Raw genomic sequence first — 17,304 nt, 5'->3', positions numbered from 1 at the left:
GAGCCAGGCTGGCTCTCAAGCATCATGTAGAAGCTTTTTGCTTGCTTAGGTATAGCCCAGGCACATTGCCACACATCCAGCTTTCTGCAGATGCTGACAGGGACCTGTCCCAGCTCTCTGAGGTCTCCCAGAGACCTGGCTCTGGCCATTCCTCATCATCAAGCCCTAGTGTGGGAGCAGGGTGAGGCTCTCCAGAGTTCTCAGCAGGTGTGTGGTCTCAGGGGCTGACGCAGCATTTTGGCACTGAGGTGGTGGCAGCCACTCCTCGGGGGAGCGCTGGGTGCCCGCGGTCGGAAGCAGCTGCTTTAACTGCCAGACCAGACTGCACAGGAAATGCCTCGGCTCCAGCAGCCACAGCCTCCCCCCTGGCTGGTCCAGGGTCCCAGCACAGCAGAAGCTGTGGCACAGGGATGGGGGGCCTGAGGGGATGTGTGTCTGTGGCAGGGGGGGAGTTTCAAATCTGGGGGTGTGCACACAAATTTGTCTGGTGACATGTTTGCACATCTGTGTGTTCATGAACATTTGTGTGTGCTTGCACATGTGAGCACACTTGATTCCCCAGTCCCAAAAAGGATATTGGGATGTGGGGCCTGACACCCACCTCAGGGCACTGCTTGGTCTGGGGATGCTCAGCCAGCACAGCCAGTGCCATGCCAGGTGCAGGGGAGTTTAGCTCACGTCTGTGAGTGCTGAGCACCCTGTGCTCCAGGCAGGGATGGGAGATTGGCAGCCTGGAGCATCCCCAGCACTCAACCCATGCATCTTGAGGCCCCAGCCTTCCTCCCTGCAACGGGCAGGATTGCAGCCAGGCTGATGAGGATTGGAGAGGCACAGGCACTATGGCAGGCTGGATGCTCTCCCATCCCAAATGGCAGTGGGAGATGCTTTTGCTACACCTCCAACCCCACTGGATGGCTTGGGAGACTCTGGTCACTCTGGTCAGCTGCAGACCACCATCCAACCAGAGAGGAAAGGACTCAGCCCCAACTGCAAGTGTAGAAGTCATAGCTGCAGCCAGGGAGTGCAGAAAGTGCTGAAGATCTGGCACCTCTGCTGCCGGAGAGGTAGGATGGAAAATATGAAGCAGGGTCCAACCCTCTGAGCTATGTCAGTGTCGTGTCTGACGGGAAAGCAGAACGCAGAAGTGCTGACTGAGCTCCCACTTTCCCACTGCAGCTGCCTCCTTCCTCGTTTTCTGGGGCCTGCTGGCCACAGCAGGTCTCTGTCAGAGCTGCTGGGGCAAGGAGCAGGGCTGCTGCTGGCAAAAATCCCCAGTGGGCTGAACCATGAACTGGTGTGAGTTATGTGAGTTATGGGCAGTTATGGCACTGCCCGTGGAGCCTACTGGGAGCCTTCAGCAGCACTGGGGACCAAAGGGGACACCACATCCACTGTCCTACCCTGAAGAAAGGTGTAAGCTATCCCAAATGGATATTCATCCCATCTAGTCCCCTCTGGAAGTTTCTCATGGACTTTTCAGCCCCCACAGAGTACAAGATATGGCGCCTGGCTTGCCTCACCCCTTCCCCCAGAGCCCAGGTTGGCTCCCACAAGGCTGTGCTGGTTTTGCTGGGGGTAAGGGAGGAAGAAACCTGCTGACAGTGCTGCCAAAGTGTGAGATGCAAGTGACTCTTCTCAGTTTTCACTGAGTTTCACACTCTCCTGGCAAGCCTCTGCTGCCTCCAAAGCCACTCCTTACTGGGGTTTCTCCTCTCTCAAGCAGCTGTCACTTCTTTCCGCTCTGGTTTCTGGCAGGTAGCACATCTCTTTCAAGAGAGAAAGTGGAAGTTTGAAGCCAAAAAAGCTGCACTGAGCACCACGGCATGAGCTTTGCCCTGACTAATGGCAGCCAGACCCCTGGCACAGCAGGGATGCTCCTCCCCATGGAGGGGGTGAGTGCCCCGAGACAAGCCTGGTTAAGGGCGAATGTTGGCTTGCAGCCATGCCTGGGTGACAAGCTCAGACAGGGCCAAGGAGAAGATTAAAATCGACTTCTCTAAATTCTTAAGAGCAGCTTTGTGGAAGAGCAGCTTGCATATGTCACAGAGAGGCCCAGGAACCACAAGGGATGCTGCCACCTCCCAGCTCTGCCCTGCACTGCAAGAGCCGTTATTTGCCTGCCCACGCACTTGCCATCACGAGCCAACAAACTCCTCGATACAAAACTCTTTATTCACCCCCATGGCCATATCTGACTCCCACCTGGGGAGGGAGGGACACAGGGGTAGATTACCCCTCATGCAGAAGAGGAGAATGCCTGGAGGCAGGCAGAAGACCAGCTTCCTGCTTCCCAGGGATTTCTGAGTAGCGGTACATAGGGCAGCCTCTGCTCCGAGCAAGAAGCTTGCAAGAAGCCTTGGGCTCCCGTGAGCAGCATCACACAAGATTCACTCCAGTTCTGACCTCCAGCACTTCCTTCAAGAGTCATGCTTTGATAGTTGGTTCAGACCTGGGGCAGGGAAGCAGCATGGCCACTCCACAGAGCACTGGGTGGAGGTAGAATACCGAGGCATGCTGTAAGTCACGTTTGGGACAGACCTGTTGGCATCACTGCTCTGCCTCAGCCCATCCTCCCTGCCCTGAGTGACGAGGCAGCCCCTGGAGCACAGCAGGGACCTTCCTCGTCCTGTGGTACCCACCCCATGGCCACAATAACACTGTGGCCAGGACTGTTCGATATCGACTCCAGCAGCAGCATCTCTGTTGCTTTAGTCCTGATACGCTGGATTATCCCACAGTGAGGGGCTGGGGCAGCCCACACCCTGGTGAGGAGGGACTCTGACCCTCAGCAGGGCTGTGATGGCAGCTGTCGAGTCCTCTCATCCAGGTGTTTCTTGCCACGCTCTGGTGTGACAGGTTTCTCCTCAGGGAAGATGATGGTGGCATATTCAGTCTGCTCAACCGGCTGAGTCTTGGGGGGCACTGGGCTGCGCTGGTCCCTCTGAAACTCCAGCACACCATAGTCCACAGTGGATACAAACACCACAGGGGACTTCTCTTCCTTCTGCAAGGTAACCCCATCGTGGTGGTTCAGCATCCAGAGGCACCCACCATCCCCAGCACAAGCCCATTCTTACAGCAAGTGCCAAAATCAGCTCTGAAGCGTCATGGGAGAGTGAGAGTGATACAGGAGAAAGGTGCACAGACCTGGGGTAGAACATGCACAGAGGGACCACAGCATGAGCCTTGGGGTATCAGCTCTCTGCCTCTGCAGGCAGGCTGGACTCTCTGCCTGCCTGGCCATGGAAGGCAGTGCTGTGCTAGGAGTCCCTTTCCATGGGGCTCCAAGGTGGCATGGTGTGCTGGACAAGAGCCTAGGGCTGAGTTTGCTCAGCCCAGAGAGGAGAGAGCAAAGGGCAACCTACTCACTGCCTTCAGCCACCTAATGAATGGGGTTGGAGAGAAGATGGAAACAGATCCCTCCTAGAGGTGCCTGGCTAAAGAGAGAGGAAAACAGGCACCAGCTGCAGCAAAATAAATTTTAGCTTGATATATTTGAGAGAAACATCCTCCCATTTTCTACAGCAACACAATCCACTGTCACAGATAAGCCTGCTTTGAAGAAGAATTGTATTAGAGAGTCACATCCTATGTTGGGTAGTTTTATTTTGATTTTGTGATGAGGCTGTGCTGCTGCAGGTGCAGAAAAGCAGTTGTAGCTGTGCAGAAAAGATCAAGGAGCAGTAGAGAAGATAGCAGCAGAGAAGGCAGCAGCAGAGAAGAAGTGAGATGCTTGTGAAGAGCTGATAAAGGAAGGCCCAGCACCCTCCTCATGCCAGCAATGCCACGGTGCTCTCCAGCAGCACAGTAGGGTGACAGAGGCAGAAAACTCACCACTGGCATGTTTTCACTCGGTGGTTTCTGCACATCTGCAAAGTAACACACTTGGTTAGAGGAGGTTTGTATGCCATCTAAGCTGGCTCAGCTCCACCAAAGAGCACACCACAATCTTTTCACCACACATCCTCCTTGTCCATAGGGTGGAACACCCTGAGCATTACAAGGACAAGTAAGATACCAGCCCACAGTCTAGGGTTTAATTTGGGATTAGTGGAGTGCAGCAGAATTTTCTGTGAGTCCTTGGGTGCCTGTGGCATGTCTGAGGTGATGCCCTGTGCTGCAGCAGGCTGAGGTGCTCCAAAGGTACCTGGGCAAGGTGCATAGGAGGGATTCAAGTGCCCCATTAAGGCACAACACTCACGAGTGGTGTAGAGCCCCTGCACATGGTCTGGGGGCTCTACGAAGGGCAAGCAGGGCTCAAAGCACCCGTCTCCCCCCAGTATGGAGTTATCTGTCCCACAGAGGTATGCCACAGCTGAGTTGGGCGCATTGAACCAGTCCATGTACCCCAGGCAGCTGCAGACATCTGGCTGACCCCAGGTCCCAAAATGGATTTGCAGGGCCTCCAGGGGAATCATACCTCCTTTCCTGTATGTGAAGGTGAGGTAGCCAAAGATCAGCAGCACAATCACTCCAGCCAGCAGGAGGATGCCCAGGAGCATGGCCTTGATGTCCTCTGAGGGGCTGCCTTCCTCCATCTCCGGCTCATCAGTAGCATTCACCTGGGGGGCTGCTGCAATAGGCATTCAAAAAAGGGGGAACAAAACAGCAGGTCAGGAGTGTAACGTGGCCTCTACGGTCCTTGTGAAAGGCAACAAGGGAGCATGGGGCTGTCCTCAGAAAGGGCTCAGTGCCAGGTAGGCTGTCATAGTCCCATTTGTCCTCCAGGGTGCAAAGGAGACAGGACAGGACAGGGCTGTGCTCTCCTGACCCAGGTCAGGTCCCCTCCCTGCCTTAACCCCTGGTGCTACAACAGGCTTGGGACCTGTCCCCATCAGCTCAGCCCCCAGGCTGACCTGTGACGATCAGCTGGGACCGATTGCTCTCCATCACTTTATCAGGATCATAGAAGGTGATCAATCCACAGTAGTAGGAGCCTGAGTCATTCTGGTGCAGGTTCAGGATCTCAATCTCAAAGACAGAAGTGTGGTTGATGAGCCGGTACTTTTCTGTCTCTGTCATGGGCTTGTAGCCCCTGATCTCAGCAGTTTTTTGGGCTTGGCTGTGGTTGGTCTCCTTGTACCAGTTGAGGCTGTACTCTGAACCAGAGTCATTCTCCATGGAGATATTGCAGAAGAAAGTGGCTTTGTCACCTTCAGGGAGAGTTAACACTGCTGGGAAGATGGTCACTGTTTGGAGAGAGGATACAAGGAGCAGACATGGTTACAGCAGGCACAGGTCTCAGAAACAGCCATACCCCTGTGTGGGAGCCAGCAATGCAAGCCCAGTCCACATCATCACTCTGGGACACGGGCAAGTACATCAATCCTTGTCTCTCCCATTCCAAATGTATGCCTGCTGGCTGGAGAGGGACTCTCAGAGGTAGCATCTGTACTGTGAAATGGTTTCAGCAGACCAAATTGTGCTCTGGGCTACCTAAAATTAACACTGAACACCTGTACCGGGGAAAACAGACTTTGGGGGTTGTATTATTTTTAAATATATGCTGTATTTTCATGTCTGAGTCATCATCTCTCCAGCTGAGGCTGACTCTGAAAGTGAGCAGAAGGACAGAGTCCCAGGCTGGGGCAGTGTCCTGTGGTGCAGCCCATCACATGCCTGGCTGCCTGCTGGGATGCTCTGGCTCTCTCCACTACACCATGCTGGGAGCTCAGAGCAGGCAGGGCCACCCATGGCACAGTATTTGTCATCTCCAGCCTGAGACCACCTGACAGGACAGAACAACCTGGAGCTTACAGTGCCATCCCTTTCCAAGGGCTGTCCTCTCCTTATGTGCATGTGGGTCCTGGGGTTCCAGCTGGGCTTGCCAGGCTGTTCCCAACACAGAATCCAGCCAGCCACAGCCACAGGCTCCTCTGCTTTAGCACCAGCCCTGCTGCTTCACCTCATTTCCCTGCCCATTATCCTGGTGGGATCATCCATCCTGCATGGTGGGAATACTGCAAACACGGGCCAGGCACACAATGTCCTGCTCCAGCCAGTCCCACACAGCAGAACAACTGTTGTATTAATTTCTGTTCAGAGCAATGAAAAAATGGGAAGAAGCATTTTTCACATGAGTCACTCAACCAAGCTATTCAAACCACCATGGCTTTGAAAAGTCTCTGTCAAAGGAAATTTGCCTTCCCTTTCCAGAAATCACCACCAATAGCAGCCCCAAGCCTTGCACGCAGAGTCAGAAAGTCCCTCCCGTCCCTCCAACTCTGGCCTGAGGCCATAGGACCATAACGTCAGCATCACCAACCAGAAAAGGAACCTGGAAATTCTGTGAATAAATACAAGATCAGATGGAAAACTGTGCTGAGAAACGAGGGTTGAGACTAAACAGGAGGAGTGAAGAAGTGCCCCAATTCCCACAGGTGGCACTGGCTGTGGCAGTGTCCACACCAAGAGATGGAATTTCTGCCATGTTTTGGATTTCTTGTGTTTAACAGGAAATATTTGACAGGTTCAGGGCTTTATTTCCTACTAGTGCCGCTGCCAACAATGAATGAAGTGTTCGGAGAACTTCTGAAAGTAGAAGTTGGGTTTACATGTTTTCCTGTATCTTCCCAGCTCCAGAGGTAACATCTGCTCCAAGGGACACCCAGCCCTCTGCCCACCCTCAAGGCAAAAAATACATGAATCCACCAAAGAAACAGTGAGCTGGAAGGAAAGGGAGACACAGCTTCATCAGAGCTCTCACTCACCCTGCCGAGATTCACACCTTCTCTTCAACCTCTCCTTCTCCCACAAAGTTCACCCAGAGAAAGGATCCTGGATGCCACAGGATCAAGTCCAAACCAGGAGCTGCAGCCCGAGGGCACAGACTGAAGCCATGAGAGCTAGAAAGAAAACCCTACACCCCACTGGCAAACCCATAAGCTCAACACTAAATTCTAACCACCATCACTGTGTCACAACACAGCTCTGGTGTCAGCACTGTGAGCTGGGGACTGTCCCCTTCCCCATCCTTTAATCCCATTTATGCCCAAGGATCCCCAAGTCCTTTGCTTCAGCTGCACATACCCAAAAGCTTTGGGGTTTCTGCCTCTTGATGCCAGAGTTAATTTTTAACTACAAAGCCCCCAGCCCTTAGACATTTTCCACCAGCTCCACACGACATGCCCATGCCAGCGATCCTGTCACACTCCTGTACCTACCGTGGCGGCAGCAGGTCAGCATGGGCCCACAGCAGAGCAGGAGGGCACAGAGGTCCACCAGGGCCACCTCCACGCTGCCCCACGACTTCTTTGAGGCATCTGGAGCCATGCTGAGCCGCTGTGTGCCCTGTCAGGCAGGCTGGAGGTGCTGTGCTGTGTGTGCTGTGCCGCTCCTCTTCTTTGAGGCATCTGGAGCCATGCTGAGCCGCTGTGTGCCCTGTCCAGGCAGGCTGGAGGTGCTGTGCTGTGTGTGCTGTGCCGTGCCACTCCCGGCCCTCTCCGTGCTTCCTTCCCCGCAGCGGCAGCTCGTTCTCTGTCGTACACAGCAAGGGCTGGGTGGAAATGAAACGTACCCATCTCTGCCCCAGAGGGAAACCCGGGGCTGCCTCCCACCCCCAGCTTCCTCCCCACACAGGCAAGGATCAGCTGAGCCAGACCTGGCCCCTTTTCCCCTCCCTGCGTGCTCCTGGCATGTTCCCACACAGGTACCCAGCTGCCAAGCAGTGGGGACAGGCACCTCTGAGCCTGCACCCTTTTTGGGGAGAGCTTCCAGGGATGGAGGACACAGGGAGCACAAGGGACAAGTCCTCAGCTCTGAGCCTGGCCCATAAGTAAAGGCAGTCTTGGGTTCCCAGGCACCCACAGGTGCTTCCACTGGATGCCCAAGGCAGTGGGGTTGTGGGATGTGTGACACTGGGTAGACAGGGTCTGAGAAGCCATGGGACACCTACTGGTAGGCTGCTCCCTCCAGGATGGGATGGGATGGGAGATGAGGAGGGGGAGGAGGACGAGAAGTTTTGCCTCCTTAGGTGTGTTTCTTCTCAGATTTGAAGAGAGCAAGGGCAGGTGCCCAGAGCCAGGGTACTGTTATTGAGGCAGAAGACTTCTGTAATTTTTTTGCCATCCATGCTCTCCTCTCACCACACTGACTAATACTGGCATAGGAAATAACCAGCAGTGAAAGCATGCTCCTCCACTTCTCTAAAACACAGCCTCAGTGCCCCACAATTTTGGAAAGTTTCAGGGGAAAATTAGTAACTGAAAATTAATAAGAAGGGTGTGATTCTAATGATGACTTCATTATTTTTCCAAGCTTCCACAAACAAGCTGTGGGGCTGGGGCTTGCTCACTTCTCACTTTCAAACATGTCCCTGGCAGGCGAGTGGGCTGGGGCAGCCACCCCTAATTTCATAGAATCATGAAATCATAGAATCATTAAAATTGGAAAAGACCTCTAGGACCATCGGGTTCAGCCATAAACACCATACCACAAGGATGGCCAAGGAGGGGGTTCTGAGCTGGGGCAGACAGGGCTCACCCTGGGAGGGTGGCTCAGTCCAGCCTGTCTTGGTTCTCTTTTCCAGTCTCCTCCTGACATTGCAGCATCATTCCTTTCTCATGAGCTGCTGTCACTGCTGAGCTGCAGAGCCAGGTTGGGCACCGTGCCCACCTTGTCACCTCTCTCTGCCACCTGGCCAGAGACCATTATGCTGCCTGGATGGTTGGCAAAGGGAGTGCTCTCCACCATGTGCAAGAGTGCACGTGGGTTTTGACTTGGACATCACTTCTTCCTTCATAACATCCTGGATTCCCACTAAAAAAAGCCCTGATTAAACTAAACTAAACTAAACTAAACTGAACTCCAGGGGAAAAAAGAAACTGACAGCAAGGAGGCTTTTCCACCCTGACACTTTATGTCCCCAAATGGTGACACCAGGCACTCGAGCCAGGTGTGGGGAAGCCTGTTTGGCACTTGCCACATGTTTTGGTTTCTAGAGGTGGAAGATGTGATGGGTATCACCACCAAGATCACAACGCAGCAAGCCAGGGATAGGCAGGAAAAACTGGCTCATCATCCCCACCCCACCGGCAGCAGTGAAGGGCTGATTAGAATCACAGCACAAATTGCTCAAACTTTCCAATGCACACTTGAAATAGGTATGAACTGGTACCCAGGGCGGGGAGGCTGCCATGTCCACAAGAAGCCAACAACGGCAAGATGCCTTTTCTCTGAAATAAAACCCATGGTGATGAAAAGAATAAAAGAAAAGATCAAGCTGCTAGGAAGCTGCTGTGGAGGAAAGTGAGGTGAGCAGCAGTTCTAGTCTCAGGTGTCAGCATTGCAGAGGAGCATAGCCCCAGCCCCACAGCAGCCCTGGGGTTTCAGGCAGGCTTAAAAAAACATAAATTCTTTCTGTGAGTTGGAGCATGGCAAATTGCATAGGACAGTCCTTTTCTATTTGGCCACCAACAGATGAAAATTAAGTCTAAAAAGTAAGGACAAGCAGAAATAAGTGAGAAGACAGTTTGTTCTTTAAAACTAAGAAAGAGCAACTTCATCAAGCACATGTCACACCAGTTCATTGGAGCACAAATGTCATAGTTTTTCTCCAGCCAGAAGCTGGTGAGTTCCATCAACACAGCTGCGACCCAGAGGAGGACCTGGTCTTCTGCAGCCATCACTGCTGGGGCACACAGCTGTCACCTGAGCACTCATATCAAAGGGTAGAGAGTCAGCCCCAAAATGGTTTAAAAGCATCTGGGGTATTTAAGGAGCACTGAAAAATTGGAAGAGGAAAAATAAATCTGTGATCAAACATCTCTGATGGAGCTGACTGAAGCCCAGAGCTGCGTGACTTTGAAGTCCAGGGAAAGCAGAGCTTCCCAGGTGAAAGAGGAAACACAAACTGCCACAAAATGATGCTGAGGAAGAGAAGCCCACACGTTCCAAAGATGCTTCCCGGAACGGTTTAACTGAATTCACATCTGTGGGTCTGACCCAGGCGGGAGCCGAGTGGCTGGGGTGAGAAGAGGAAACGGTTAATAGTGTTTGCAAATAAACACAGAATCTTGAGGTCTTTCAGATACTTCTCAGAAATTATGAAGGTCTTGGCATGATTTGCATGAGCAGCAACATCTGTAGGAACAGGCAGCGTCCTGTGGTTGTGAGTAAGCAGCGGTAAGCAGTGAGTAAGTACAGGGATGGAACAGAGACACAAAACTGTTCCTTTAACAAGCAGAAACCTGCAGGGCCTGGGCAGAACAATGGTAACTGTGATGGGAAGGTGCCACATGGGTATGGCAAGGGACCAATGTCACCTCCAGCATGGCAGTGGGTGCTCCTGCTGGCGGGCAGAGGTGACACCCAGCCCAGTGATACTAAGGACTTTGATGGTCCATCTCTAGCAGGAGGTGCTGGTAGAGTCTGTGGAAATTAGGAGCTGCTGCTGCTCAGGGTCTCAGCAACCCATCCATGCTCAGAGCAGCTTGGGGCAGGATCTGGCACCAGTTGGGATATGCCTGCGCATCCCAAGCAAAACTCTGGCAGTGGTACCCCTTTCCTCCTGGGGCAACCTCACACCTCCTGTACCCGAGGGGCTCCTCCAGGCACAGCTGGAGGTTCATGTCACGGTTCATGGCCCCGTCCAGCCTCTCGTCTGTGGCAGCAGCACCACGCCACAGCAGCACTGGCTGTGCCCTCACGCTGTTTCCATTCGGAGCTGGGTGAGGCACACAGGGACCTTTCTCAGCCGTGTCATCCGCTGCACGTGGGAAGCACAATCGATCACAAAGATCGCTGCTTCGAGATAACCTGCAGAGGAAACAGCATGTCAGCTTCTCAGCAGGGGCTGCAGCACACACAGTGACACACAGCAGCTATGGGCAGGGAAAAGGGCACCGGGGGTAGGATTCTGGGGAGCAAGAATTGTAGGCTTTTATGGAGGATTTAAGAAGGAAAGGAGCAAGGCTGGGATCTCCTCCCTGACATCTGGGATGTGTTGTACAGAGGCAGGAAGGGAGCCTCCAAGCCCTGGGCAAGGCTGAGTGCAGGGGCTGTGCTGGTTTGGGGCAGAAGGGGGGCACCAGGGAAGCACCCAGTGAGGCCAGGCTGTCTTAGCCCACTCTCTCCCCATCATACTTCCAGCCACCCCAGGCAGCAACGTCTTCAAATCCTTTACTTACAGAATCACGGAATGAATCAGGCTGGGGAAGACCTCTGAGATCGTCACATCCAACCTATGACTCAACACCACCATGACAACTACAGCATGGCACTAAATCCCACATGCAGTCTTTCTTTAAACACCTCCAGGGGCAGTGACTCCACCACCTCCCTAGGCAGTCCATTCCAATATTAACCACCCTTTCTATGACTAAGAAATCCTCCTAATGTCGAACCTAAACCTCCCCTGGAACAACTGTGGCCTCTTATCCTGTTGCTGGTTGTCTGGGGGAAGGGGCTGACCCCTGCCTGGCTACACCCTCCTTTCAGGGAGCTGGAGAGAGGGATAAGGTCCCCCCTGAGCCTCCTTTTCTCCAGACTGAACACCCCCAGCTCCCCCAGCTGCTCCTGACAGGATCTGTGCTCCAGACCCTTCCCCAGCTCCACCGCTCTTCTCTTGACTTGCTCCAGCGCCTCGGCGTCTTCTACAAACCATCGCAAAATTTTGCAGTTATTACAGTTATTAAAACAGCCCGCAATTATTTAACACTTATTTACCAACTACTTCATTGTACAAGTCTTCCTATATTAAAAAAAAAAAAAAAAATTTTTTTTCTTTCTTTTTTTTTTTTTTTTTTCCTTTTTTTAATACAAGCTAGTACCACCGGCTGCAGGAACACGGGCCCCGGCAGCACGCAGCCGCAGCGCCGGGGCGGGCGGGCGGCGGAAGCGGCGGAAGCGGCCGCGGTTGTCCCGGTAACCAACGCCGGGGCCTGCGGGGCCATGGGCGAGCTGGGCCCGGACGAAGGGGCCGAGAACACGTACAGCCTGCGGCCCGGCCTGCAGCACCGGTGAGGCCGCCGGGGAGAGAGGGGCCAGCGCGGTGGGAACTTGGGATCGGGGCGTGTGGGCCCCGGGAGTGAGGAGCTGCGGTGGGAATGGGGGGAGCGCGTCCCTGGGCATGAGGGGCATGAGGGCCATGAGGGGCATGAGGAACATGAGGGGCTGGTTTCGCCCGTGTTTGGCTTTTGGCAATATCTCCACTTTAGCGGGGCTTTTTTTCCCCATGGCTTGTCATCTGCTGTTTTTCTCTAATACATGAAAGGTACATTTTCCCAGGTGGCATTTGGCATTGCGTATGTTTCTACGCATTGTGTGAACTTTCTGTTGCACTTTTTTTTTTCTTTTTGTGTTGCCATGATAGGTTTAAGTCGTCCACAGTAAAAGAATGCATCCGTGCAATACTGAAGGAGAAGCTGGCCGATGTACAGTACATCCGAGAAGAAATGCCTGAGCTTACAAAGTCTTTATCAGACACAATAAAAGACAGACTGAAAGGTAAGGAGGTTTGCTGCGGATGTAATTTCTTTTCTTGCCATGTCCCCTCCCTTTTGATAAGATGCCTCTTTCTTCCTTTATACTTGAAATGTATTCCTTCCCCATTGACTGACTCGGGTCTGCTGGTATGAAGCAATCTGTCCTATATATGTACATTGCTTGCCTGTGGAACTGGAGACCTAATTCAAGCAGACAAGATTTGTTTTTGTATAGCTTGGCAGGTGTGAGATGTCAAACATGGAGGGTCTGCAGGGGGAAAGAAGCTGCATTAGAGAGAAGAAAGAAGTGATGTTTCATTGCTTCTTGCTTCCATAGACAGAACCATTCCTGCTCTTCTTCTGTTGTGAGTTAGATCAGAGCTGGAAAGGCACTGGAGATCAGAACAAGGCTCGGGGAGCACAGGGAAGGGGGAGAGAGGAGCAGTCAGCCAAGGAGGGGTGTGACTACAGCCTCACAGCTCTGGAAAAAGGTTGTGCTGCTGCACAGGATGCTCTCCAGCATTTTTGAGTTGGAGAAGAAAAGCGCAGGCACCAGCAGCTGTTTCCTGAGTTTTGTGCTGGAATAAGTATACGTATGAGTGTGCTGGCACGGACATTTTTTTCCCCTTCTCCCTGGGGACATGCTGGTGCTCCACCTGCTGGGCTGGCCTGACGTGGTGGCACAGCCACACGGTCACCCTCGGCAGGAGCCACGGGTTTGTGCTTCTCCCTGAATTGCACATCTCCTTTAAAGCCAGCAGCAGCTGTAGTCCCTGCACGTGTTCATGCTGAGCTCCTGTACAGGGCTTGGCTTCAGTAATGTATAACAACAGTGGCAGCAGCCTGAGGCAAGGCTGGCCCGGGTGGCCACTCTTGTCAGCTGGCATCTCTGATAAGCATTGACGTGTTGGATGTTAGCAGAGCCAGCGTGCTGTGTTCAGTCCTCCCGTGGAAACAGGGTGCTGGAGTCGTCCCAGGACACTGCTTTGTTGAAGACAGGCATTGGGATCTATATTTGATTTCAAACATGCTTGTTCTGATTTGGCTTCTGGAACGTGTCCATGGCCTGATTAGATCTGGCCTGTGCCCCAGAGGTACTTCTTTACTGTTGTAAAACAATAGCATGTCTCTGAAGACACATAAATAACACATCTATTTTGTGGCCTTTTATACCACGCAGGAGCAAAGGAAACACCTGTGTGGCAGAAGAATCTCACAGTACCTTTGCATCAAAACAGTTTTAAAATAAGACATTTCTTTTCAAATTGCATTTGTCCACCAGCAGTCTTATTTAAGTTCTTTCCATGTTGCCAGTTCTTGAAAGTTGTCAAAGCAGGATGCTGACACACAGTGTGGCTCCTCAGGGGTGTCTTGTGCCTTAAGATGCATCTTTTGATGGATGCCAACTACCCTGTTCACCCTTCAACTCCAGCAAAACCATGGTACTCCATACTAGGAAAATGAAGCTTTGCAAGGCACTCTGTCCACTTGGCTACTTGCATAGGCTTGTACAGCCACATGCTTTGTAGCCAGAAATCTTTAGCTTTCAGGGTCATGTTTTAGGCTCATATTTCTAAAAAGTTGTTGCTCTCACTAATATTTTTTTTCTCTCTCCAGAGGAGGGATTTGACAGGTACAAGATGGTGGTGCAGGTTGTTATTGGAGAGCAGAGAGGAGAAGGAGTGAAGTAAGTTTTGCATCTTCTAATTGTATTCCTAGCATGGTTTTTGGGTTTAGGTGTGTTTTTTTTTCCTTTGGAAGCTGCTTCCAACTTCCCTTGATAGAAAGGCCTGTCTGCAGATGAAGTGTAAATCACTTTCTTTTCTCTTTTGGTGGCAACTTGAGTGTTTAGGTTGTGACTGGTTGAATTAGCTAGTGATAATTTGCTCTATGGTGGTTCTTAGCAAGCTGAAATGATGAAAATAATTTTTGAGAAGTGTGGTAGAAGCATTTTATGTTGTATTCATGATGAATTAGGGTACACCCCCAGTCCATTCCCAAGGCCCTGCTACAGCACAAAAGCCATGATAACTCACTTCTGTCTAAAGCCAGAAATCTTCCATAAGCACTTCATTTACATTTTTCAGAAGTTTCAATTTCTATAATCCCACTGCTATACTGCCATGGGAACCAAGCCTAGATTCCCATGTGGGTGCTGAGCACTTGCAGTCGGCTCCAGATGCCTGTAGTCAGATGAAAGAATTCCTCTTGGCTGCAACAGTGGGCTGTAGCTTTCCATTACTCATGGGTAGGGAGAAGACAAAAGGGAACAGCTCACAAGGTTTATGTGCTTTATCTGCTGGGCTTATCTTTATTATTGTGCCTGGTACTCCAGCAGGAGATAAGTGCAGCAGAGCTGTAATCAGATCTGCTGCCTCCCTGTTTTGGAGGTCAGAGAAGAATACCTGTACCTGCTGCTGAGGCTTTTGTTAGGAATGTCTGTCTGCAGGCAGGCTGCTCCACAAGCCCCCTACCAGGGTGAACAGTTCAGTGTTCAGGTGGTCTGATCAGAAGTGTGAAGTCCAGCCACACAGGCTGACACAGCAGTTGGGGAAAATTTCCAGTTTGCAACAGACAGGAGGCAAGTCTGAAACACAATCACTGACATCCTTAATACAAAATACACCTTAGTACATTCATTCATACATTATGGGACTGTGCCCCAAAAGGAATCCTGTCAGCTGAGGCTGACTGGGGCAGGCAGGGAGTGGGAGCAGAGAAAGGGGAATGTCAGTGCCTTTATACAAGGCAGCAGCAAGGTCTCTCATGCAATATCCTGTTATGGTCTGGTTGTTTGTGCTCAGGATAGGGCTTGGGTGTAGAAGCCCATCAGGATAGTCAGGGAGCAGAGGGTATAGATATGAAAAGACTTGAAGAGGTCATGGTCTCGTAGCATGGCATCTGCCAAGGAATACGATAGCTCCCTATAAATAAATTGGGAGTGTGTACCATGAGGGTGCAGGAGGTGAAGGATGAGAACAAATAAGCTAAATTAGCCACTGATATGCATAGGCCAGAAGTCAAAGATTCTTAAGCACCATAGCAATGAGGTTTCAAGCCCTGCTTGAAGGTGGCTGGTTGAGAGCTGATGAGTTTGAAGGTGGAGCACATACAGAGGGGATTACAGCATGTGGTAGAATTCAGCAGTAGAAAACTGGGCTTGGCATTCAGGAGCATGCTTCCCAATTCCACTACCTTTAAAGCAAGCTCAGTTTGGTTTTCAAGGGAAGTATCTGTGATCACTTAGGTCACTACACATGAACTTTGCGTAATATCCCTGTCTGGCTCCTTTGTCTAGCATGGCTGCACGATGCTTCTGGGATGCTGACACTGACAGCTGTGCTCACGACGTGTTCATGAACGTAAGTATGGGCTGGGTTCTCACGGGAAGTGCAGGGCTACTGGCTTTTGTGTGAGAGGCAGAGTGACCTTAAATACGGAGCAGAAAAGAAACAAGGAAGGATTCAAGGTTATTGAAACAGCCTGATTTACATCCTTGTTCACAAAACATACCTAGCTGTAATAGCCAACACAGTAAAAGTTCTCCCCTGAGTAGGTGACACAGTACAGTACAAAAGTCATTGTAGTCACACCACACTGGTAGGGAGAGAAAGCACAGGAGACAAAGTCTTTTCTTAGATACTTGGCTGAACTGCAGACGTGGAGCATGGCTGATATCCACGACTGAGATAAGTCAAGGTTTTACTTAATTATTATTTTATTTTAAACTGCCACCTAGATACCTGTGGGTGTGTGGATGAAGGAAGTTGAGATGCTTCTGGCATTCAGATGCACTGACCTGGGTTATATCATAAGTGAGGTGAATAAGAAACTTCAATAAAAGACAGAAAATTGCTATATATTACCATACAGTTATGATCTGGTCTAAATGTTCCCTGATGTTTGCCTATTCCACTAGACTAGCAAAAAGCTTGCCTTGACTAACACAGAGTCTTTGTTTTCTCCAGGACAGCCTGTTTTGTGTCGTGGCTGCATTTGGCTGCTTCTACTATTGAAGGTGACAAACATTGCACAGGAGGATGGATGTTGGGGAGAATGCTTTGGAGTATTTTTTATTTAAGTGCACAAAAACATCATATTCTTCCTTTAGTACATAACACAATTAACAGCTCTACAAAGTACGTCCTACATCTGTTCTACACACTACAACATTCCCTCTTCCTTGTGGATATTGATACAGCTTTAAGCACAATATTAATATTATTATTATTATTATTATGTCCTTTATTTAAATGGCCCTTTGTTTTTTATATAGTGTTGGTTTTGTCCTAAAAGTGTATTGCCAATAGCCATTGCTTCTAAGGCAAACTCAACTCCTGTCTCGAAAGGGTTCTGTTACTTTTATTTTTATTTCTATGAAATTAATGAAATATTTATAAGAAAAAAACATAATAAATAAATGTATTTAGTATTTCTTTTCATGGCATTTTCTTCCACTCTACAAGATGCACTACCCTGGATAGCTTGTCTGCATTTCTTAGGTGAGCATTTTGAAAATTATTTATCAATTAATCCATAAAGCAGATCTCAGATTCTGGTTATCCAGATTTGTTCCTATCACTCCCACAACAATTGGGCTATGAATCCCAGCTGTGTCACATGAGATGGTATTAATTGATGGAAAGTCGAGGTATTTAGGACATGAGGTCAGGCCAGCAGCCCACACACCCCATGACTGCCAGAACTCCTCCCTGCAGTAAGTGCTCTTGGTTTGGTGCAATTTGGCACCCGTGGATGCTGTGAGTGATCATTGCTCCTCACGCTTTCAGCAGATATTGCAGTGATTTCTCAGTCTGTAACTGTTTTGGAATTTGAGGGTGGATGTTTGGAGACCAGCTGTGCTAGGAGTCCAGCCTCAGAG

General features: G+C 50.7%; 2 protein-coding genes across 2 annotated transcripts; one reads left to right on the top strand and one right to left on the bottom strand.

The window, feature by feature from the left end:
- Positions 1-2,151: 2,151 nt before the first annotated feature.
- Positions 2,152-7,328, bottom strand: PDCD1 (programmed cell death 1). Its single transcript, XM_039713740.1, has 5 exons — positions 7,164-7,328; positions 4,857-5,189; positions 4,421-4,573; positions 3,835-3,869; positions 2,152-3,004 (listed from the first exon to the last, which is right to left on the bottom strand). The coding sequence occupies exons 1-5, from the start codon at positions 7,270-7,272 to the stop codon at positions 2,786-2,788; spliced, it is 849 nt and encodes a 282-aa protein (XP_039569674.1). The 5' UTR covers positions 7,273-7,328; the 3' UTR covers positions 2,152-2,785.
- Positions 7,329-11,813: 4,485 nt separating this feature from the next.
- On the top strand, positions 11,814-16,857 carry DYNLT2B (dynein light chain Tctex-type 2B). The gene is made up of 5 exons (XM_039713579.1): positions 11,814-11,957; positions 12,311-12,444; positions 14,040-14,109; positions 15,721-15,784; positions 16,391-16,857. Exons 1-5 carry the CDS (start codon positions 11,890-11,892, stop codon positions 16,436-16,438), a joined length of 384 nt encoding a protein of 127 aa, XP_039569513.1. The 5' UTR covers positions 11,814-11,889; the 3' UTR covers positions 16,439-16,857.
- The last annotated feature ends 447 nt before the right edge of the window (positions 16,858-17,304 follow it).

The sequence above is a fragment of the Passer montanus genome, unplaced genomic scaffold, assembly GCF_014805655.1.
Source record: "Passer montanus isolate IOZ18808 unplaced genomic scaffold, ASM1480565v1 scaffold29, whole genome shotgun sequence".
NCBI classification, from domain to species: domain Eukaryota; kingdom Metazoa; phylum Chordata; class Aves; order Passeriformes; family Passeridae; genus Passer; species Passer montanus.
The sequence above is the reverse complement of the archived record's forward strand: the minus strand, read 5'-3'. Positions and strand labels throughout refer to the sequence as shown.